Source organism: Gavia stellata, chromosome 3 (assembly GCF_030936135.1).
Source record: "Gavia stellata isolate bGavSte3 chromosome 3, bGavSte3.hap2, whole genome shotgun sequence".
NCBI classification, from domain to species: Eukaryota; Metazoa; Chordata; class Aves; order Gaviiformes; family Gaviidae; genus Gavia; species Gavia stellata.
In genome coordinates this window covers 74025922-74050358 of record NC_082596.1, presented here as the reverse complement: position 1 = coordinate 74050358, position 24437 = coordinate 74025922, and the positions used below count along the sequence as shown (strand labels likewise).

Here is a 24437-nt window from a genome sequence, read left to right as displayed (position 1 = left end):
CTTAGCAAGAAGATTCTCGTGGCTATGACTGGTACCCCAGCTGCCTGTGCTGCTCTCACTTCTAGGCTGGATTATTGCAACTTCTGCATTTTGGAAAGTTTGGTCGGTACAGAATGTAATTGCTGGCTCACTCCTTAAAGTGTCATGTGGAGGGCACAGGCTGGGGAACTCTGTGGTTCCTTATTTAAAGAAATTAACATTATAACATGTGCAATGTTTAAATTTGTAACAGAAAAAAGGAGAGGATTGTACAGCATAGGATTAAATATGGGAATGCTCAAGCAACCAGAAACAATGGGATCATTTATGAAGGGGAAAAAACCATAAAAATGAGGTTTTCCTTGGTGGAAATCTCATAGACAAGCATCTTGTTATGATTTCTTGGAGAGACACTACTCTGCACAGCTGTTAGCCACGTAAGAGGGAAATATGTATGTGCATATCCAACTGTGAATATTCAGTTACTAATCCAGTTTCCCCAAAGACTTGGAATAGAGCTTTCACCAGTGCTTGTTACTTAAAAAAAAAAAAAAAAAAAAAAAAAAAAAAATTAAAAAAACTTGCCCTTGAGAAACTGTGTTCCAAAACCTTGATTCTTATTAGGAAGTGAAGCAACTTTCTTGTGGCAGAAAAATAATCATGCTTTGGGTAAAAGTTTTCAAACATATGGTGCACAGAAATAGCAGGCTTCAGAAAGATTTATCTTTAACAGTATGTAAACAATTTATCTTTGCACATGGAAGCTGCACATTAGATAAGATGCATTCTTGCAGAGTGCCATTCCTTGAAAAAAAAGTCTTCAGCCTCCACCTTCAGCTAAGACCCCACAAAACTGCATTAGAGAATATATCAAATGGTACAGAGACAGGAGAACGGGTAGGAAAGGAGGGAATCCTGCCCACACTTCTTATTCTTCTAGTGGCACATGAACGTACTGTATAGACTGCTTGATCACAGGGTTCGTGGAGTCTTTTTAATAGCTAGGCTGAGTTATGCAGGTGAAAGTATGATTTGTGCATTTTGTCAACCGCATAAGCAAGCTTTAAACTCATCAGTTGGAATATAGTTAATGTCTTTTTCATTACACATTGGACAAAAATAGAGCTCTATTACAAAGCGTCATACACTATCTTGTTTTTTCTTCCTTCTGAGATGCCTGAAGAAAGGGACAGGATCTGTTCCTAATCTGTGAATAAACGCATAAAATATAGTTATCTAACAAGGCCACTGGTATCTTTTCATAAAGATTTTAAATAGCCAGCCTTTGTGTCACTGCACAATCTTTACGGTTGCAGGAGCTTAGCAGGAAGCTTAGCGAGCTTTGCCTGTGTTTTGCTGCTTTTCTCATCAGTGCTTTAATGCCTGCTGATTAAGGGGTCATAAATCTTTGTGATATTAGTGGAGGAGTCCATTTCCATAGCAAATGACAACCTTTCCCTGCCTCCTTTTAACTGTTACCACACACATGCGGCAGCTACTTGTACATATCATTGTCACACATACCATATATTCGGTACAATGAATGCTCTTTTCCTGGAAACCTGAACCTCTTACCACTCCTAGAGAGTAGCCTTTACTCTTGAGGTCACCAATTTGGCAAGTCAGTGAGTTAATGGCTCTGAAAAGATTATCCTAGACCAAAATTGATGTAAACATTCTCCTTTCAATGTAGAACGTATGGGTTTGGATGCCTTTCATCTTTCTTTGCACATTCCAGATGTTTGCTTCTTTCCTCTCATCGTATATACATGATGGGATAGATAATGTACTGAGTTCAGATTTATGTCTAGAGCACGATGTGTTTGTACTCCGCTTCATTACACCTTCTTTTTCCCTTTTATTTGGGAAAGTAGAAGTACCTTAAAAGCCTTTTTTAATTCAGGTTTGATTTGTTTATTCAGTGCTTTCCAAAAGCAGTCTGCTTAGAGTCCCTCCTCCCCTTCATTTCCTCTGCTGTTCCCCTGCAATATATCTCCTTTCAATCAAGGATGACTCTATGCTGTAGTGGTTTAGTCCTTAGGCTGTATTTAAAAAGTTCCAGAAGGCAGATCTCACAATTTGCTTTGAGAAGGTCCTTGTTTTGAAAAAAAAAAAAAAAAAGTCACCAACATAAAACAGATTAGCATTATGTATTTTGAGAATTAAATGCTAATTCTTCCCCAGGTGATACTCTAATATGCATTCTCATCTTAAAGTTATAATGGGTATTTAAGTTTTTATTTTTCACTGAATTTCAGCAACCCTTAATGGCTATGTGTTGTTAAAATTTTTCTTTTGTTTTTGGATTCAACCTGAAGGTCTCTGAAGCTGAACTAGTGTTAACTTCTCTAGCATAGAGACTTTTTTATATCATCCAAATACCTTTTATCTTTCTCAAACAGGCATGTTAAGTCTATTAACAAATGTTGGAATCTGCAGACCACAGTTATTCCTCCTTTTTCCTGTTTTTCCAGTCTTACTTATTTGACTGTGAGTCAATCCAGAATAGATTTATGGGATTTTTTCTCAACTCAAGGACGATGCAAACACACTTGATGCAAAATCAAAATGTCCACTCAAGTATCAACAAAAGGTATTTAAAGAACAAGGAAGTGTGCTCTGAGCTAGGACACCATTGCCATCTGAAAAAATAATTGTGGTTACTTCACTCAGTAGTTTATATTGTTACATATCTTGTTTCTTTTAAATTAGACAGCGGTGTTGTCCAATAAAATATGCATCTATTTGTTATCAGATTTGTAGAAAAACTATTTTGGAGCATGCTTTCCTCATAGCTTTCTTGATTCTGCGCTATGCTACCAATTTCTGTTAGTTTTCCTAAATTCTGCGTACTCCTGTCCTTTCTGCCCCTTGCCCTTGCTCCCACCACTGCCCACTCTGGGTAGGGGAAATTTGGCACCTTCTGTCTTTAGTAGCCAGGAATTTTTAACCATTGACCTTGGTGTACAGTGTAACTCACTTTCTAGGTGTGCAAACTCCTCGTGAATTACCGTGGTGTGTAGCCTTAGTGTACCTGAACCCTGAATATACTTTATTTTAAGCGTAGCTGACAAATTCCAGGGATATGTTCCTCTCTCTTGAGTTTTAGGAGAAATAAGATTCAAAATTCTTGAAGAACAAGAGATTACTCAAGTTTCTTTGAGTTAAAAACACTGTATACAAAGGGATGTATGGGAGGGAGCAGTTGCCTGGCTCCGAGGGGTGGCCAGGGAGGAGACTCCTCTGGGGTCCCTGTGTATGGTTCTGCCTCTCTGCTCTGTTGGAGGCGGCTCTCCATCATACAAGGTGAGCTTGAATGTTGCTTGCTGTCCAGTGTGATTTGGATTTATGTATTACGTGCATGCATATTTATTTATGTATTTATTTGTAGTTGCTTGATTTTAAATCAAGTACCCCAAGTTTGGAGGGAATGAACCTGAGATATGGCTTTGATCATTAGAAAGCTTTTTATCTTGTGTCTTTTTCTAATTTCTTCAGGACTCCAGTTGTTGTAAAATGTTGTTCTGGATGTTCACCTTGTGAATTTTGGCATCGCTTGCTGCACAAATTAAATTGAGATAAATTGCTTCAGAATTAAGAGTTCGGTCCTCTCAGCAATGGCATTTGGAAAGGGCTTTGCCAGAGGCCACTGCTCGGGATGGAACAGGCAGAGGTTCACATGTCTTGGCTGACTGTGCCCTTTCCTAGGCCCCTGTGCCGTTCATTGGGACGTGCTCTTTGGGTTGGTGGCTTGGCCAGAGGTACAGTAGCCTCTGTGCCAGCCAGAGGTCCCCTGCTGTAAAAAGGTCCTTAGCTGCTCAATGTAAATAGCTGTCTTAGTTCTTCAATTGTCTTCTGGAATGGCAAAGGGAATTCCCTGGTGGGCAGCAGAGGAGCATCTGTGCCGGCACCTTTAAAACACTGTTACGTACAACAGAGGAAATCAGAATGTAATTAGTGGTGTCCTGTATTAACAGGTAGATTGATTGTGTACTCGTCCTCTTCTCTACTAGTAATCCCATTGTGTTTTGAGTATGGCAAATGAATAGATAGAAGAAATTTGTTGTCTTCATAAAATTAAGTGCTTGCGTCTGTAGTGCCCTGGTCCGACCTGGGAGTTTGTAAACTTCCTAGCTATTCAGAAAACGTTATCAAGGCTTTTATCTATCTAAAGAAAAAAATAACACTCTCAAAAAATAAAACATTGAGACAAAAAAATAGATAAAATTTTTAGTGTGCACAGCAGTGGATTTTATCTAACATATTATGGGGTTTTACAATATACTTTTGCAAAGATGTGGGGAATGATTGTATGCTTCCTCTTTATATACTTTTTAAAGGTTAAATCACCTTTATCATGTGATAAATTTGTGTGTTTATATATGACTGTAAAATAGATATTTAAATTATTTTAATAAATTTTACCTTCTCCTGAAACATTAAACAGATTCTTCTCATCATTTCTACATTTCTTACAAACTGCTAGATCACCTTACAATTTTAAATATCCCGTTTGCTCAGCCTTTAAGAATTATATAACTTAGCTCTGGTGAAAGAAGGAAATTCATAAGAAATAATCTGTCAGGCTGAAAAAAACTTTGTAATAAGTGAATTGTCACACTAAAAGGGACTTGATTACTTTATTTCCCTTGGCAGTTTTCTAAGTGTATGCGGTGAACTCAGAAATCACTCTCAACGAAACTATCTACTGTCTGGATCTTGGCTTCTCAGGGCTGTGTTATTAGAAAGCTGAAATTTCTATCTAATACAATGTTGTGTATGAAAACGTGTATTAAAAATAATCAAAAGAAGGGACTCGGCAATTATGATGATTTTGTCCACAGAGTACTTATCTTCCATTAATATTTTAAATTGGTTTTGTGGCTAATTTTTATGGCTAATTCATTAAGTGCTGTTTAATCAAGTTTTTAGTAGCCTTTTGTTTGTCTACATGAGCTTTCCATAAGAGGAGAAGGCAAGCTTATATATGGTGTGCTATAGCTCCTTCGCATAGTATTGTGCATATAGCGCCTAGCAAAGCCCTCCTCTACTTGGTATGTGATAAGGGGTCATCCTGCTGCACTGAGTAAAGGACTGATAGTTTAAAAAAAAGGTGAGTTGCTTTAACAAGTTTAACTCCCATCAAATAATGAGTATTTTCTCTTACATTCCCTGTGGTTTCTATCATAATGTGGGAATGCAATATAGTGTTTCAACACTATACTTTCCTGTTCTAAATACAATGAATTAATATTATGTTAAGATAATGAATATAATATTACATTGCAGTTAACACTAATTTAAAAGTTTTGTTGTATGCGCTTCAAATACTGAAACTGGAATTATGCTAAGCCATATAGATGGCCTTCTCTTGTTGATACTGACACTTTAAGGCTTTAAGGATGTCTCTTTATGTGATATGAGAATTTAATATCAGGTAGAATGTCTGCAAGCTCTTAATGAAAAAATCAAAAGTCATGTTTTATGGACATTAATCTTCTGTAGTTGACTTAAAGGTAAAATCTTGTTTTTTCTTGCTTTGCATTAATGTATTTCTGATTTTAAAGTTCAGAATCTGCTTCTGGTCTTCTCTGTAACAACTTTCAGATCAACTTGCTTACATCATCTGAAAAGTAAAGTCAACGTTGCAGGCATGCATTTGGTTTTACATTATGATATATCCTGTTTCTTTGTCTTTCAAAATTTTAAAACAGCTTTTTCTTTCTCCTGTGGCAGGATGACAAGGACTTGGTTCATGAGTTTGTTGTCGCAGAAGGTCTGACTTGCTTAATCAAAGTGGGAGCTGAGGCCGACCAGAATTATCAGAACTACATCCTGAGAGGTAAAGGAAATGCATCCAAATGTTGTTTTTATTGCTCTGAAGCTGTCACAGGTCTGCTGCAACTTGCCGTGTTAAGAGTCTTGGAACACGTTTCTCAGTTTAGTCCCGATTCTTGCATTGAATGTAGGAAAATTAAGGGGGGATTAATACTCACCGCTGAACAGGGTGAATTGGAAAATTCAAATATTGATAGTCTCTCCATTGTCCAGCTTTTCTTGTAGATTATACTGAAAATCTGTGATTCTAAGAAAGAAAAAGCATCCTAAAGCTTTCACTGGATAATTGAAAATGTCAAAGGGCACAGAGCAAAATAATTTCTTGGAGTGGGAATAGTGGAATCTATGGAATAAACAGTGAGATGGTCATAGCTTAATGTCAGTTGGCTGGAAACAACTTTTAGCTATCTGATATTTTAGAGTTAAACAGGTAATCAGAGGTTTACATTCCATTCTTTGCACTTAAAAGATAACTGGCAAAGGGTTTGGAGAGTGATACGGCAGAGGTGTGTTGCTGGATTAGAAAGCTGATTTACTGTATTGTGGCCCAAATGAATGTGTGTGATTTTCATCTAACTGGGAAACCTAGGCTGCAAATTGGGAGAGTTCCTTCAGTATTTTGATGGTTTATGAGCGAGGGGAGAACAGTCACACCAAGGCATCTTTGCCCCTGGATGATGTCAAAGTAAATAGGGAGCGCTAATGAATACATAGTTGTGGTGGATTGCTCATTTGAATTTTCTTAAACTAACGTATATATAGCTGTCTTTAAAAATGTCACTTTGATGTATTTAGCTGCCAAAACTCAAACTGCAAAATGAGGAGTAAAACAAATAAAAAATAAGGAGAAGGGTTTTGTAAGAACCAGCAATGCGAAGTTATTGAAAGCAAGGATGCAAATAGTAAGTGCAGCTTCATGCAAAGAACTTGCAGATTAGACTGTACAAATACCAGCATTTGGAGGTGTATACAAAACCAAACCAGTACCACAGATGTTCTTGAATAGTAGCTTGTATATACTCAAAAGTAAAAGACTATTAACCACAATGAAACTAGACAAGGACACAGAAACGTGTGAAAGAAAAGAGAATTTCTTTACGGCTGAAAGAAGTAGTATCTGAGAGGAAACTGGCCATAGGTGCTCTCAGAAAATTCTGACTAGAAGAAAAATAAAGGTGCTGTATAGGACAGTCTGGCCTTCAGTCTAGGGGTTTACTCCTTTATCAGCTCGACATTCCCCTAGCATGGCTGGATGATGTCTTTGCCCTTCAGCTGGGTTTTGCAGCCAAATCTTGAAAACTCAAATCAAGGACGCCTGACAGGCTGGATCGACGGGCCGAGGCTAATTGCATGAGGTTCAACAAGGCCAAGTGCCGGGTCCTGCACCTGGGTCACAACAACCCCATGCAACACTACAGGCTTGGGGACGAGTGGCTGGAAAGCTGCCCTGCAGAAAAGGACCTGGGGGTGCTGGTTGACAGCCGGCTGAATATGAGCCAGCAGTGTGCCCAGGTGGCCAAGAAGGCCAACGGCATCCTGGCCTGTATCAGTAGTGTGGCCAGCAGGAGCAGGGAGGTGATCATGCCCCTGTACTCGGCACTGGTGAGGCCGCACCTCAAATACTGTGTTCAGCTTTGGGCCCCTCACTACAAGAAGGACACTGAGGTGCTGGAGCGTGTCCAGAGAAGGACGACGAAGCTGGTGAGGGGTCTGGAGCACAAGTCTTGTGAGGAGCGGCTGAGGGAACTGGGGTTGTTCAGCCTGGAGAAGAGGAGGCTGAGGGGAGACCTTATCGCTCTCTACAATTACCTGAAAGGGGGTTGCAGAGAGGTGGGTGTTGGTCTCTTCTCCCAAGTGACTAGTGACAGGACATGAAGAAATGACCTCATGTTGCACCAGGGGATGTTTAGGCTGGATATTAGGAAAAATTTCTTTACTGAGAGAGTGGTGAAACACTGGAAGAGGCTGCCCAGGGAAGTGGTGGAGTCACCCTCACTGGAGGTGTTCGAGGAACGTGTGGACAAGGCATTGTGGGACATGGTTTAGTGGGCATGGTGGTGTTGGTTGATGGTTGGACTTGATGATCTTACAGGTCTTTTCCAACCTTAGTGATTCTGTGTTTCTGTGTTTACACTACCTGAGTATCCAAGTGGCCTCATAATCCAAACACTGGATAGCCCTGCTGCTTTTATGCTCCAGTGTCCGATAAGATCCAGGGCACTGAGCCTCACAGTTGACAGAGTGATCTGCTGATAGCAGAGAAGTCAGTCACATCTGAGTGATCTCCCCACACTATTGCGCGTGCCTTCGTCTTACTGAGATCTCATTTGACATCATGTAGGTATGGATTGAGAAGAATTAAAACTTCCTTCCATATTGATTGCTTTTTTTTGTTACTAGGATATGCCCTAAAGCATCCAGAATTCAGGGAGATCACAGTGGTCTCTTTTTTGGTGTGGCTTCTCTAGTTGTGCTGTGTTTAAGAGCTTGGTGTCCGTGATCTCAAGTTAGAGATGTTCCACTGAATTCAGTGAATGATGAAACAGCCTTGGTGCCAATGTCCACAGCATCATAATAAGGAAACTGCAAACTCATCTTGTTGCATTATTATTAACAAGTGGTCACAGCTTGTTCAAAATAAATATAAAACAAACAAACCACCACCACCAAAAACTAACCATATGGAGGTAAGCCATAGAGCTAAAAGCTTTATTTTAAGATGATGCTTTTAGGGATTGGTGTCTTCTGAAATCAGGTCTTTTTTCTTCCCCCTGTTTTGCTGGTTCAAGAAGCTGAAGTTTCTCTCTGGGTAGTGTATCCTAGCATCTATTACAATAATATGATTTTTTTGTGTGATGTGATTTTTATTTCAGAAATTAAATTTGCCTTGATTGTGTCTCAGGAAGTTCAAAGCTTGTTACAACTCCAACATTATGTCAGCTGGTTTGCAGTTCCAGGAGCCAGCGTGTACTTTCTGAATAGGTTTGCAAGTGCAATGAGATAAAGATAGGTTTGGAAGTACAGTGTAGCCAGACAATCTTATCCAAATACATTGAGGAGGGTGCTGAAAAGAAACATTAAATACGTCATGTAAGAGTGTTTTTCTGGTATATTATTTTTGGACGATCATAGCAATTGGTTGGATTTTTTTGTGACAGTTGTGCATATTATTGCATTGCTGCATTTTACTAAACTTGGAGTACTGGTGAATAGGTTAATAAATTTCGCTGAAAATACATCATAGTTACCCCTGAGGTGATCCCGTAAGCTTTAAACTCAGTGTTAAGTTACAGAGATTTAAAAAAAAAAAAAAAAAAGTCATCTTTGTCTAGAATTTTTGTGCCTTACTGCTGTGGTGTCCTTGTCCTGCAGATCCTTTTGGAGTGAAATATATCCTCCTTATTTTCACTGCATTTAACCTGAATCATAAAGGGATGGGATTTCTCCTTAGTTCCATATTCTGGCCGCATTTCTCCAGCACCTTTGGTGTAATTCACTATTTTCCTCTTGTGATCCTAGCCCAGCTTGCAGGGCTTGTGACAGTAAATGGCAGCCTTAGGCACAGCATTGCCTCCTCCGCCCCCAGGACTTGCCCATGTGGGGCTGCCCATCTTGACTGAGTGGTTTCTGAGCATTTCCTGTGAGCTTGTTTGCCTGCAATCGTCAAGAAATAGCTTTGGACCTAGGAGGGAAAATAGGTTGGAAATACATATATACGTACGGTTTGTAGGTGGTTCAATGAGTTCCCAGATAAAGGTTATTTCTTGCTTTCCCTTTTCTAAATGTTTGTGTTGTTTCACTCTAATGTTTCCTGGTTGTGAATTTCTGCTTAGTGGTTTTGATTTGGTTCAAGACAGACCGAGCTGCCAAAATAAATGACTAAATATGAGTCACAAAAGTTTTAGTTACTTTAATGGGTAAGTGAAGACAAGATAAGTATGGCTTTTACATACAATACTGAGAAATCCAGACAGTTTATTGTCAAGTGCTAAGGAGTGACTGTTTATTTCTGCTTGGGTCCCCTGAACTAGGGTTGTTTGGCAGTACCTTTCCCGAAGTGTTTCTTGTTGTCACGGTATAGCGTATAGGCCCTAAACCAACAGTAGCCAGGGCTTCTCTCAAGAGTTACTCTGTGGAAAGACTAGTTTAGAAAGCAGCTCTTTTTCCTCCATACTTAATAGTTCTTCACCCTAAATTTACTCTTCGGCATTGCTTTTAATTATTACAGAGATGTAAATACACTCTGTGTTTTGAGGGATTTTTTTCCCCACAGAAACAAGCTTGCTTCCTTTTTTTTACTTTCCTTTTTTTCCCTTTAGTGCCAGTTATCCATAACAGTGATGAAACTTCACTCAGTATGGTGGGTGTTGCCTAAATATTCAAAAATAAATGGAAATGGGTGAAAGACAGATTAAAATGTCCACAATTGATGAGGATTAATGGAAGTCTTACTGTAATTTTGAAGATGCTTTGGATATAATTTTGGAATCTTCTGTTCCTTGCACAGAATGAGAAGACAACACATGAAATGCCATGGCTGAGCACAGACTAATTAAATAATCAGTAGAATTATGGCAGTCTTCATGTTTTCTGTTAACATAGCTAGTGCTATTGGGAAGGTGAGAAAGAAGAGCAGCTTGTATAGACCAAGGCTTTATCGTTTTAAAAATATTTTTAAAATAAGTGAGGTATGGGGGTTCAGGGGTCAGTCTGCTGACACCATGATATAAGAAGTTCTACCTGGTGGGATCCTGTCCCGTCTGTCCCTCACATCCAATGAGGAGGTTGTCAAAAGGTCATTAGCCTTTTTTGCAGAGTGTATTTGTGTACTTGGATCCCTAATTGCCTGCTTGTGGATTCAAATTAGTATTTAGTGGTGTCCATAATTAGATGAAAGCTAGAGTTTGTTCTTGTGGTCTGAAAGCACAAGGTAGGTGTCCAGTCCAAGGAGGAAGAGGCCTTGACCTTGCTACAGTGCAAAATGTCTAAGAACTAAGGCTGAGGAAAACATGAGAGCATCAGTCTGTGCTGCGTGGTTTGAATCAAATTCTGCCTTTGGATGCAGGTCTCTGATTTAGTGAGAGCTGCGTGCTTACATGGGGAATTAGAATCTGTGTTTAAAGTCTAGGTGAGAGATGGTTTTCATTTTGTTTCGTGTTCTTAGGTTTTTGCTTTGTGGTGTTTGTCGGTTGTTTGGTTCATTTAAAGACGAAGAAATATAGGAAAACAAGTGCTTGAAAGGAGGCTAAGAGTTATGATTTGAGGCAATATTTCTGCTTTAAGTTACCTCCTCCCCAAAAAACCAAAACCATTATTATAATCCAAAATTAAAGATAGGGTATATCCAAAACTTCAATAATCTATACTTCATTTAATAATCTGGACAGAAAAATTAGGTTGCAGTAGAATCAGTTTTGGTTTTTCATGTCATGGGCCCACTCTACTTCTGGTAAAGTGGTAAAGTCCTTGTCGGTCTCTACAGACATTGGAGCAAGCACAGAAGATGGTCCTGGGTGAGGGATCTGACATACTCCATACTCGTATGTTGTATGCAACATAGCTGACAACAACAAAAAGTGAAAAGAAATTGCTGTAAGAGCTACTGATTGTAAAGTAGAAAGCGATTTTGCTGTTGGAATTAGGAGACACGGAGCTGCACAGGAGCCACTAGAGTTGGTCAGAATCACTGATGAATACCCTGGCAGGGGCTCAGGTTTTCTAAATCAACAGGCAAATGGCTCAATCACAGACATGTACCAAAGCCACTGACGGTTAGGCCTATTTATAAAGCCAGAGGCATGCGATCCCACCTGCACACCAACTTTAGAATGAAGGGCTGTGCTGCGTATTCTGGGAAATCAGATTAAATTCCTGAAACAACTCAGTGCTGGATGGTACAAGACCATCTGGTTACTGTCTGTCACCGGGACATTTTGTGCCCGAAGATGTCAAGGAGCTAGAGGAAGTCGAAGGTGAGGGTGAGGTTTTGCAAGCAAGCGGTGGAAGCTGTTGCTGATAACCCTCTCGTTCTGAAAGCCAGACATGAAGTTACCAGCAAGCCGGTGGCATTTCTGCATCGAGCCAACTACTACTAGGAATGTTTGGGGTTTAGAAGTGTGCTCTCTGTAAGGGCGGATGATCCATTTCCATTTCCAGGAATTGGCTGGCTGTTTTTATCAAAAAGACCCCTCCTTATTACAATGACGCAAATGCTTCCAGTGTTCTTGAATTTTCCTCTCTCACCTTGATAGATTATGTGGCTTTGGCCTTTTGTGTTAAAGGTTAGGTATTACAAAGCATTTAGCATGGGGAAGCACGTTCTTCTGCGGTAAATATACATGAAGCATTGTATCATTAGCAGGGTTTATGTAAATATCAAAGACTAGTAACAAGGTCTGTGAGAGGCTGTGTCTATCCTAAATGGATGTGTCTTGCTGGGTTGGTACTGCAGCAGTAAAACAGATGGTAGTAATGTAAGTTTAGTGGTGAAAATGGAGCTAATACTGCGTATCATGCATACCTTTGTGTTATTCCTGTTTCATTGTGAACCGAAGAACTGTTTAAAGTTTTCCAGCTGTAGAAAAGTATCCCAGCTCCAAGTAAATAGGAACAGACAGTGCAAAATTAGGCTTACCTCTGCATTTCTTTCTTCTCCTGAAGCCAAGTATGAAAACTTTCCTGATTTTATTCTCTTAAACTTCAGTGTGCAGGTATCCATATGTGATTGTGAAGTTTTTGCACATACCTCTACGTATTCAAGTTGACTTCTTATGTGCAGTCCTTTAAAATTATGTAAACTTCTCAGGTGATCTCGAAGCAGCTGTAGTAAGAGCCTGTGCTTTAAAAGGAAATCAAGTGCCTAAAGCTTGATTATGTAAGAGTGTTGCTTCTGAGAGGGACTTGCTGGTTTAGTCTCCCTGTAAATTCAGTTCTTTGATTTTTCTGCTGAGTCCGTCAGAAAGCATATGAGAGTTGGACGCTTGTCCTGTGGGGATTTGAACATTTGTATAATTCATTTTATGCTGGACATAAGACTGCAGTCCCATGAAACCATACCAACAGATGGCAACTCCACCTGGAAGCTGTTATGCCCACATAGTATGGGGCAGCTCCACATGGAGATACAACCTACGGTCCCCACTACCACCACCAAAAAAACCCAAAACAAAACCCACCAAACCAAACAAACCACAGCTGTGCTAACATATTAGTAGCAAATTAGTGTACCTGTGCTAATAAGACTTGTTAATGAGCAGCACTGCAGAGCTTAGATGCGGTATCACTGTGATGCAGCCATGCCATCTCTCTTTGTGATATCGGCTATGCTGCCAGCTTTCCATTAGTGAGCTTTGTAGGTGCCATTTGTTGTAGTTCTTATCAAAAGTAACAGTCCCAGAAAAATCAGACCTGTACCTGACGGCTCAGTGCCTCTCCCTCTACGTGTGTGCAGAAACCTCAAGATGTGCCTCTTTTTGTATCTGGAAAAGCCATGGAATGAAAAAATACAAATGGATTTGGCATCCTGGTTCATGAACTCTTCAGATTAGAAATAATGAGATTACAATGCTCTTCATTGTACCAGAAAAAAGGGCACATTATACGATCTCCATGATTAGTAATATAAACACTGAACCTCCTTGGCTTGGTAGCTGAATCCGCTTTCACTTCTGCAAATATCTCTTTAAGACTAAATGCATTTGTTTACTTGTACAAGTGTAGTTCAGAGAGCTTGATCTTGGAAACCACGCAGTTTAAAAAGAGGGAAAACATCCTCTTTGCTTTCCTCTCTATGCTTTTAGCACTTGTTTTCTTCATTTCTCATCTGCATATTTTAAAATGATATTTATTAGACTCGATGTGTGCATGCATTACACTGAGTTTCCTACCGAACACAACCTTAAGTGTTCCCTTAGTTTGTGGAGGAAGCCCTGCCCTCTCCTTCCTCCCTCCCTTCTCCCTGGATGTGATTCTGATCCGTGCTCCATCTGGAAGCAGAGCCAGATGGTCCTAACACACAGCGTTACAGTACAAGTCCTCCCAGTCTGGGATGGGAATTGGCACTGAAGCAAATTTGAGTTCAAAAGTTTAACCACCCTATAGTAATTTACACATCTACAAATAAACAGAGCTGTTCCTTGCTCTGTGCGTTACATGAAATGGCCTTTCATGTTGGGACTGCTCGTGAGAAGGATATAGGGTTCTTATGGTCTACATGGAATTCAGCAATAACACCACCATAAAATTATGGATTTCCCTTGTTTTTAAAGCTGACAGAGGCTGGGAGGCTTTGGCTTGCTTTCTGTCTCCATGAAAATGAATCTTCAGGTTTTGTGTAATTTTTTTTTTTTATGCTTTGTGAAATTCCCATGAAATGTGACACCTCAGGCTATGCAGACCCCATGTAAAACAAGGAACTGAACCATGAAAAATGCACATCCTTAACTACTAAGCAAAGAATAAGTACTTGGGAAGTAGTCCCGGGGGCCTTTAAAGCCATTGTGGATGTTATATGATTTAACTACTCAAACTTCATGAGCAAGCCTTGAAAACAATGTACCGATTCCAGCTGGTAGGAGCATATTACAGAGTATTTCTGCCTTTTTGTAGCGATCTTTTAGCCTGAAAGTATCCAAATTCTGATTCATTAGAGAAGGAGAAAATGTGCATAAAATAACGACATTCATAAGCCAGCACAGACATGAACGCTTGCACAAAGTGTGCGGCTGCTGGCAATTTCATTATGAATTACTTGTATTGAATATACGCACATAAAACATGGTAAAATACGGTTGGGAAATAGTGTTTGATTATTCTTATTTCAAGATTAGGTACTTCCACAGCTATTTGTGGTGGTGATTGTAGGCTGCCACGCAGAGTGCTCTACCCTGATACAGGAGCAGGGAAAATTAAGGACTTTAAAGGAGGGGGCGGGGGGGAAGTAGGATCAAATGTGTAAGATAACTAGAAAGTGCTGACTGTTATTCCATGAAGGTGATTATTGTGTGACATAAGGACGTGTCAAAAATGAGATTATTCAAATGTCTTCAGAGTTAATTTCCATATCCAGATATGTTTGATTTATTTTAAGTTGCATCTTAGCCCTGTCTGTCTGGATTTTTTGTAAATGTGCAATCGTATGCATTTTCTATTGATCATGTTCTCATAGGTGCAATCAGAAAATGGGAGCAGTGGACCTATTTTCATTACCATGAGGCAGTGACCTGCTTTAAGCCTCTGATTGCTACTGCATCAAAATAGTAAAAAAAAATAGACTATTCAAAAATTTAAAAGCTAAGCCTTAGGACTTGCATGTATTAGCACATTATTAATTATTAACCTATCATAAATGCTGTGTTCATACACATGTGTCTAAGAAGAACTGTACAATATTCATAGGCTGATGACAGTGAGGGATAATCTTAGTGAGTATATGGGAATATTAAAGTTTCTGTTTGCTGCTGGGGAGGGTTTCTGCTTGCCTGTTCTTCTGGATAGCCCTGAGGAGCACAGAAGGAGTGGCACATGCCCCTTGGGAAGGCAGAAGTAGCTAATAGCTGCGTGTTTACACAGGTTGAATAGGAAAAGATGGAAACTCTTTTTGCTGCTTTGTAATGAAGTGTGAGGACCAGTTCACCATCTGTCAGTGCTACTTACTGCCCTCTTCCTCTCCTCTCTCTGCCACCTCCTGTACGCAAGGACTGGAGCCACTGATGGTGGCATTGGTGTGAAGAGAGGAGAACGTGGGCTGGCATCCTCCTGCTCCCCACATGTACATGAAGGTTGTCAGTGGGTGCATGGGCAGGGGTTGAGCAGACCTGGAGAGGCAGCAAAGCCGAGGTGCCCTGGAAAGGCAGAGAGGTTATTGTGTCTTCCCTATGGAAGCCAGAGGGAGAAGAGATGTGGGTTGGGGTCCCTGCCTGCTAAAGCCAGAGGAAGCACAGGTTTATCCTGTTCCTCCCAAGTTTTACAAAAAGTGGGGGTTGAAGACCACCTTAAACTATGAATTTATTAATTGTAACACGATTTCTGTCTCACCGTATTTCCAGGCAAGAAGGAATTTTTCCTGTTTTCGGTGTGTGAGGCATTTCCAGTTTTTTCCATTTAAATTCCTGATGCTAAAGCCCGGGTGCTGTCAAGCCAGGAGAGGAGAGTGTGCCCACCTCCTGCCCCCTAGTGATATGGGAGCGCAGGCTTGCACTAGCTGCTGAAGATACAGTATCTCTCTAGTTCAGGATAGAGTTTTCAATAATTTAGCACTTTGAAGTTTCTTCTCAGAGATTTTAGTGAAGAGAGTTTACTGATGTAGGTGCCATGCAAAATAAGTAATTTCTTCCTTTGCCTCTTTTAATTTGTTGACAGCAAGAAAACAAATATTCTTCCCTCTTCCAACCTTAAAAGTACTTTCTTTTCATTTTTTCCCCCCACACTCCTGGAGATGACGATAGTGATTAAAGAAAATAGGGAAGGGTTATTGATGGTGTACAGGACCATAGGGCTGTGCACTTAACAAAAAGGCTGGAATGTATCAGTCCCACAGATTGGTGTTTCCAAAAAGCAATGACTAAGTTATAGGAGTGGGGCAATGTATTGATGCTGAACTTGCTCAGTAATCTAAAAATCTCTGGATGAAAGAGAATAGAGAGAGGAGGAGTTTAAGGTTTGCATCTGAGTGGATCCATGTTGTATCAGGCCTGAAAGGACACGTTAAAGGAAGGAAAACGGTATGTGAGCTACTGAGAGGGTCTCCATAAAGAAAGGTCTCCCTGTTGCCGGGAAGCCAAGCAGTGTTAACATCTCAACAGGAAAGATTACTGTTTAAGGGCAGATCCTAAGGGTTGACTTTAATGAAAAGCTGAGATGGACAGACTTTCTTTTGGAGTTTACTATTTTTTTCTTTTGACATTTCACAGTTCCCTGAAATGGAGAAACTTTAAAAATACTGCTGTTTGCTGGGAGGAGTGCCATCAGATGGTTCTTCTGTTATAGCATATTAACTTTAATCACTGAAGTGCTACTCAGGATTTAGTACATCTATAGTGTGTTTTAAATGGGTTTATTTAAATGACAGGTGGGGGTCTTACAGACTTCTGCCAATACTGGGCAATATCCTGTTTCCTCCTACTTAACCTCCCTCCTACTATACCTTATCACCTGCCTAGACAAGGATCTCAACTTCCTCCATCCCTGTCCCTCCTGTCTCTGTCCCTGACCCCCCACACCCACCCTGACTTCCTCGTTTTATACTCCAAATCCCTGCTTCAAGAAGAGTTCTGTCGTTTTTGAAGTTACACCCCAAATTGGCTTTGGGTACAGTGGGGTTACACAGCACTTACTCCTGATGAGCTTCAAGTACCTGGAGTCAGATTTTCACCCCGGGTGCTGCGAATCTTGGTAGCTTGCCCCTGCATGCAGAGAGCGGTCTCGGTGAGCAGACACTGTTTTCTTAACCAAGCACTACAGTGGGCCAAAGTTTTGCTTTTAAGGCAGCAACTTTGAGACACGGTTTCCAACTTCTCAAAATTCAGTAGTCGGCCACCACAAACTTGCTTTTAGTATTTATGTTACTATCTATGATGAAAACATTGATTGTATTATTTATTAACTAGATATATTGGTTGCTAAGAATATTCTTTTATATGTGTTTTGGTAAAGCTTTCTTATGTTCCCTAAGATTATTATGGACAAATACATTAAGAATACTGTTAAGTTTGATTAATAAGAATTTCAAAATTAAGAAATACCTGTATGATCTTACTTTGCAGGCATGCATGCCCCCTTTGTGTGGAAGCTGATCCAGTCTTTGATCTCACAGTGGTACGGCTTTTTCCACAGCTGCTCTGCTTCAGTTAGTGAGCACCATCGCACCTGTGCACTTAATGAACACCTTTTAAATAGCTTGTCTTATCATCAGTGCTTCCCAAGGCTTTGGGATTTATTTCATGCTATGCAAACTCTGTTATAAAATGTTTGCTTTCCTCATGGATTTTTCTGTGGTTTGTCACTAAATGTTATCCAAGAGCTGAAAGGGCAGCATTATCTTTGTGTTGCAGATAAGGAAATGAGGCACTTGAGAACAGACATATTCTGAATTCAGAAAGATTCAGTAAGCTTAAGTGCTGGTTTTGGGCTTGTCCTTGGGCTGGTTTTTCAAACTTGATACGGTACTTTCTGTTTATGCCTTTTTAATCTTTACTCTTAGGGCTTCTTTTCCCATTTAGACTCTTGCTCAGCCTGTCCTAGCTTTCCTTCTCTGATCTGCCTATACATTTTCCCCTTCTCACATCAGTTTCCTTTAACCTTCATCAGCTTATCAGCTCATTTACATCATCAACCAATTCATGAATATTCACCAATCCATTTACATTAATTTCTTCACTAGTTTAACCTGGCTTAAACATCTTTTCTTCCCATCACCTCTTCCCACCTCTGCACTGTCTGTCCTGGGTTCTGGCACCACAGCTGTGTTTGTGTGATGGTGTAATCAACTTGACAGAGGAATGTGTTCATCTGAAAAATGAGGTTGAAAAGGTGGATATTTTGGGTGGGGAGAAAAGGTGGATATTTCGCTGCTGGTTTGGATTATTTTTTTTTTAGTACTGTTGAATTTCCCACTCCAGTTCTCTGTGGTGGGACACAAGCCCTTGTGCCAGCAAAACCCCGAGTTTGGCCTGAGACAAACAAGTAAGGGAGAGTGTTGCAGTACCACTATGAAGTATGTAGTCACAGTCCAGAATCTTATCTCTTGCCCATTTTTTTCCTCAACATTGCTCACACCAGTCGTAATCCCAATGTTCCCTCCAGCCAAATAGTGTTTAGTCTTTCCCATTCTTTCCCTCATTTATCCCAGTCACTTCACCTCTTTTCATAACTCTCAGATGCTCATCAGGCTTTCTGTCAGAGTTCCTCCCTTAACTCTTTAATTTCTTTGAATGTCTCTGGTTTAAATTTTGATTCCTCTGGTGTTCAGATCTGAATTCTCCTCCCCACCATCTGAGTAACAAGGCAGTTACTTTGAAACAAAATCAAAAAACCCTCACAAGCTGCCTGCTCTTACTTTGAGTGCCATGTTCTTCCTTGGTGGGCAGCAGCTGGGAGAATTATGGGGATCTTTTGAGCTCCGAGGATGGAGTATTCAGCAGTTTTAGCTGATTGCATATGTTCAGTAGAGGCTATTGTAAGTGTCAAACAATAGTTATTTCAAAACCTTATAATTACACAAAGTTTAGACACATTTTAATGTGGTCTGTATGGCCTTTTTCACTGACTTGACATTATAATTTTCCTGAGTTCTCCAAAGAGCTCAAGATCCAAAAATACTCCAATTTCCAAATATTGTCAACAGTATTTTTAATTCCAGTGAGATGTTATCTTCCTCCTCCTGCCTTCCACAAACCCACCCTGAATATAAGAAATATTAGAAATTTTCCATGAAATAAGGAAGTGTGGTGTTTCAAACACCAGAGAGATAAAGTTTCAGTCCAAACTCAAAACTTGAGGAAATTATGGACAACTAAACCCAGGAGTGTTCTCATGGGAACTATCGGGCAATTTTAGTAACAAGCAACAATATCTGTCCCATGTGTAATGACCCTTCAATTTTAGTTTCATGAGGCTGATGGCTCGCTTTAAATACTGAAAATACATAGGAAACTAGTGCTTTATTGGCTAGTAGTATAAAATTACTTGTGTTGCTCTATTCTGGTCTTTAGCTGTAGTAATGTAGGTTGATGGGGTTACTACTAAACCAGTTACAGTAAGAGTGTAATTATTTGGGTTTTACATGCAAAGAACTGACATAAAAATCTTTTTAATTTAAAGAAGTGTTCTAATGTTGAGTTCTTGTGTAACATTATCGTGAATTAGCAGAGCAAGACCTGATTGAGAAGTAAAAGTTTATCAGACATGTCTGTTGGAATCTTGCCTTTGTATCAATCCTTTGGAGTATATAAGGACAGTTAAATATGCAGTAAGTACCATTTGAAATAATCCCTTTCGGATGGATTACAGGGCAGGATTTGTCTCACCTAATTCCAGTTACCTTGTCTCAGGTAGTTAGCTAGACTCCTTGAGCAAGAGAGACCACAGCATGCCTTTGTGATTGAACTGGTTTTGCTCCCTGATTAGCAGTTTGCTTCATACCTGCTGTTATCTTTTGTTTCTCCCAGTTGTCCATATGAGGTCATGAGTGTGTGTCTGCACTTACGGTTTAACACAGAAGGGGCTTGAGTATTTGTTGTACTTTAGTTCGCTTTAATCTGAACTAGTTCCTCAAGAACAGTAGAGGGAACACAGCAGAAACTGCTTCAGACCTGTATGCTGTCTCAGTTATGACAAGAAAGTCATTGGTGATAGAGAGTCTCAGTCTGAAGATCCGTGGTCATTTCCCTCAATCCATTTTCTTGAATGAGTGGTTGGAAAACAGTGAGGCTAGTCTAGTTCTCTTTGAAGAGGTTGAATAAACTGGTTTATAGTCAGCTTCATGAAAAGTATTTGTCTTTTAGTGCCTTTCATTGCGTTTGGTGTTTGTATGGTAGGGGATGAGATGAGGAAGAAAACAGAAAACCCCCTGTCAACCTGCTCCTGAACTCAAGAGTTGTAGAGGGTAAACATCTGGACTTCACATTTTCAGGCTTTGGGAATCCTGCTTATTGCTGTAGTTGATAGGCATAGTCAATGCTCGTTATAAACATTACTTGTTTAGTGGGTGTAATGGTTCCCTGAATCATCTAGTAAAAGAGCAAGACTTTCTCTCTGATTTTAGGGGCATCTCAGGAAGACTGGGATACTATATTTGGTGTCCGAAGTTATGTACTGTGAATATACCTTTCATCTGTAGACAATTATGAAATGGAATACATGAAAGAACCTAAGATTAGGAATTAGCTTTGTAATGTTTTATACCCATAGGACATGTACTTTACAAACAACAGCCTCTGTGTAATACATACCTTTTAGCCATGCTGATTCTAAAAGAACAAGTTGGGAAGAACATTTGAACAACCTATAAACGCAGGGAACTGGATCTTCTGTGACTACCTGCATATAACTGCCCTGGCATGCTTGGGACTGCCATGCTCGTCAGGACAGGAGTCCCATAGGACTCAGTCAGAAAAAGACTCATGTTCCGTACTTGATTCCACTGGAACTCAGTGACACCTAAGAGCCCTGTATTTTCAAAGGCTGGACTTAGTTGATTTCCATGGCTAGCATTCATGAATGGCAGAATTGTTGTTTCAAGGGGTTTTAGCCTCATTGCCTCAGTTGAACAAAGACCTGAGTAGAAAGACTTTAGCCTTCCAAAATCAGGATAGGAAGCCAGAATCTTATTCACTAATCTATGCCAGCAAAGCCAGCTTTGGGCTGACAGAACTACAGTGCATGTCCTTCCAAACCACAGCTTTGTGGTTGGATGTGCCACCTAGAGCCTAAGTCAGTGTACATGGTGGCCCATGTCGGCCCAGCAGTGGTTGGCCGAGTACCATGGACAGGGGCAGCTCAGTGACAGTCTGCACAGGGCTTGGAGCTCAACAGCATTGTTGGAAAAGATCTTATAAGCCTGCACAGTTGGTGCCAAATCAGGAATTTTTAATTGCATGTAAAATAGATAAGCCCTCATAAGCTCTTTCTCACAGGCATTCCAGATTCAGTCCCCCCATGCAATTGTGTTTTGTCCAGAGCTATTCAAGGCCCTTAGAATGCTGTCTGATAGATAAAGAAAACTACCCCTGCCTGAAACTTTGAGAAAGCATTGCAGGTGTTTGTGGAGTCCTCTTTCAGAGCATTTCCCACTTTGTGCCAAGAAAACCCTTTCTAATGCCTTTTTGTGTTGAATGAATTTCAAGAAATCATGGCCCCTACTCTTTATGTTGTATTTCATTTGAACGCAGTGATGCTGTGATCTTAAGCAGCCTTGTCCTCGAGCAGTTTTAGAACTTCATTGTGAGCTAACTTGTAGCTGGAGCATTGACATGCTTCTTCCAGATGTGTATCCGAATATATTGCTTTGTTACAATCAGAGTATTCAGACTGTTGTTTGGCTGTGGTTACCCGTAGGTAGCTGTTATTAGAAGCATGCCCTTGCAAAGGTGGCAAAAAATAGGTTGGGGTTTTTGGTTTTTCTTTTTTTTTTTTTTTTTCTATCCTAAAATATTTCATGAATGGCAGTTGTCATCATCTGCTTGCTTCAGACAAGACCAGATACAAAGAAAAGAAAAAAGGTTGATATGTTTGAGTCAAGAAAACAGTGTTAACTTGAGAGACTGAAGCTTCTTATTCCTGTTATACAGTAAGGATTCTGAAATGTACAATGCTACCCATGCTGATGATACCTGAAGAAGAACTAATGGTTACTCTCAAGAACCTGTAATTTCTTGGTATGTGGTCAATGTGAATACGGCAACACGATTTCTGTCCTTGATTTATGGGTTCTTTCCTCATACGGCACTTGCAATTGTCAGGGAATCAGAGGAGTGTTATGGCTGCTCTGTCCTTTGTGCATGGCATAGTGAATGAAGAGCCATGCACCAAGTCACAGTGGATCTAGGGGGAATGATCCATAATTGAGTACATCTTCAGCACTGTAATCAGTGTATGGGCTCTGGCAGGGTGTCTGAAAGTGTTCTTTCTCTCCAAGCCTATGGAGGGGCATGACAATGATGATGTTGGCCTTTGAATTAAACTTATATATGAATTAGGTTGAAAGTAAGTTCCTGGGAAACTTACTTATAGTTCTTTTGCATTTACTGGAATAACTCAATTTGCAGTTTGAATTCTATAAATAAAGTTAATTTTTTCACTTTCTTATCTATATATCAGAGCGTTGCCCAGATGTTCAGGAATACATTGATTCGGTGTGCGTTCTCAGCAGCAGTTTTTTGCCTGCAAAACTGGTGGACAGCATGGTGAACACCAATGCTCTGAAGTTGTAAGACATGCTTAAATAACATGGAGTTATTAGAAATAGAACATACTGGATTATTTCTATTTGCAGACTGATTTCTGCAGATAAGAGGTATAATATTTTTAAGTTTAAGTCTGCAGTCAAAAGACCAAGAAGCTTGGAGGAGATTCTCATCTAATGACATCACTCCAGACCTGAGGTTGTAGTTGAAACATAAACAGATTGCTGTGGAGTTACAGAAACTGCTCCGTGTCAGATGATGGTGCTAGAAATACTGTGCCTTCTGACTGCAAATGTCCCTTGGAACAGCTGCTGCTGAATACAGGCATGATGTGTGTGCATCATGACCCAGTGGGCACAGTTCTGTCTTTAAATATTGGTTCTTACCAGCAGGAGTTTGCAAAGTTTTATTTCAAACTATGTTAAGACCTGATAGGCTTGATTGCACTTTTGTTTATCCTACTGACACGAATAGGAGTTAACTCTTGACATGTGTGTGAAACACACAGATTGGGTCCAGAACTCTTAAATAATAAAAAACACAGAAAGCTTTTTCATAGTTATTTGCCCATCATGTTTAATGATCTAGCAAACAAAAACACAGTCATCCTGAAAACTGTGTTAATTTTGAAAAAATAAGCTTTGTTTTTCCTATAGTACCAAAAGATCTGTCTTGGTTGTATTGACATTTACTGGCCATTTTTCATTTCAAAGGCACCATGATCATTCCCTTGAAACACAAGGGCTTTTTTTATATAAATGGAATCTTTGGAATAGTTCATTAAAAATAACCAAGGTAATGCAGCGCTACTTTAGCTGAAGCTCTCATTTTTTGGTAATGTTCTTTTGTGTTTATTCATAATTTTTTAAAAAATGTCTTAAGAACAAAACATCCTAATTACTGCGTTATCCTCTGAGAATCACGAACACATTACTGTACATCCTGAAATGCCAGTAGATGTCTTACCATATACTTCATATAGAATACATAGGACTTTGGTTTCTCTAAATGTAGTGATTTTTTTTTTTTTTTGGCATTTCTACTCTTCCCCAAACTTTTGTGTTCTCAACAAGAACCACATTGTGTTTGAGGGCTTTTTTATATGCTCTAATAGCTTGAAAGAATTTTAAGTCTACCTTCTTCTTGCTGCTAATTAAGAACATTGCATGCTACATTTTTGGAAATAATTTCTTTTTTGTCCTATTTTTCCAGTCAAATGAAATTCAGAGAGCTTTCAGTCAAAGAAAAGACAATTTCAGTTTTTAATTTCTTCTCCTTGATAATTCACATCTTCTTTACACCACCATTACTGCCAGCAGAAAAGACCCAGCAAATCAAAATTGTAAAGACAACTTTAATTTTACAAAGCAATATTCCCACTGTAACAGACTTTAAGCTTTCCTTTGGCATCACTTTGCAACAGTATGGTATTATGTATATCTGTCAGTGAAAAGATAGCTTCTGCTGCCTCTACTCTAGCTGCAAGAAGTTAGAGAAAGCATTACTTTCCTGTTCCAAAAAAGCAGAACAAAATTACAGTCCCTCCCTGTCTTCCTGCACCACCACTTCCCACACCATCCACTCCATTGGTCTGGAATGTGGAGCTGGTCTGGGTTAAATTCACTGATTACCTGGTTTTGGTGCATTAGTTGGACTTCTTTCAGTTCTTGATACAGTTATTCATGAGTATCTATAAACAGCTGCAGCAGCACAAGAGTA

At 39.8% G+C, this 24437-nt stretch overlaps 1 protein-coding gene across 3 annotated transcripts in view; it reads left to right on the top strand.

Moving 5' to 3' along the window:
* FHOD3 (formin homology 2 domain containing 3) overlaps window positions 1–24437 on the top strand; it is a 412474-nt gene that overhangs the window by 202325 nt on the left and 185712 nt on the right. For all 3 annotated transcript variants that reach the window (XM_059815484.1, XM_059815487.1, XM_059815486.1), the window contains exon 5: window positions 5716–5821. In XM_059815484.1, coding sequence (XP_059671467.1) covers window positions 5716–5821 — 106 coding nt within the window. The remainder of the gene's footprint in view (window positions 1–5715; window positions 5822–24437) is intronic.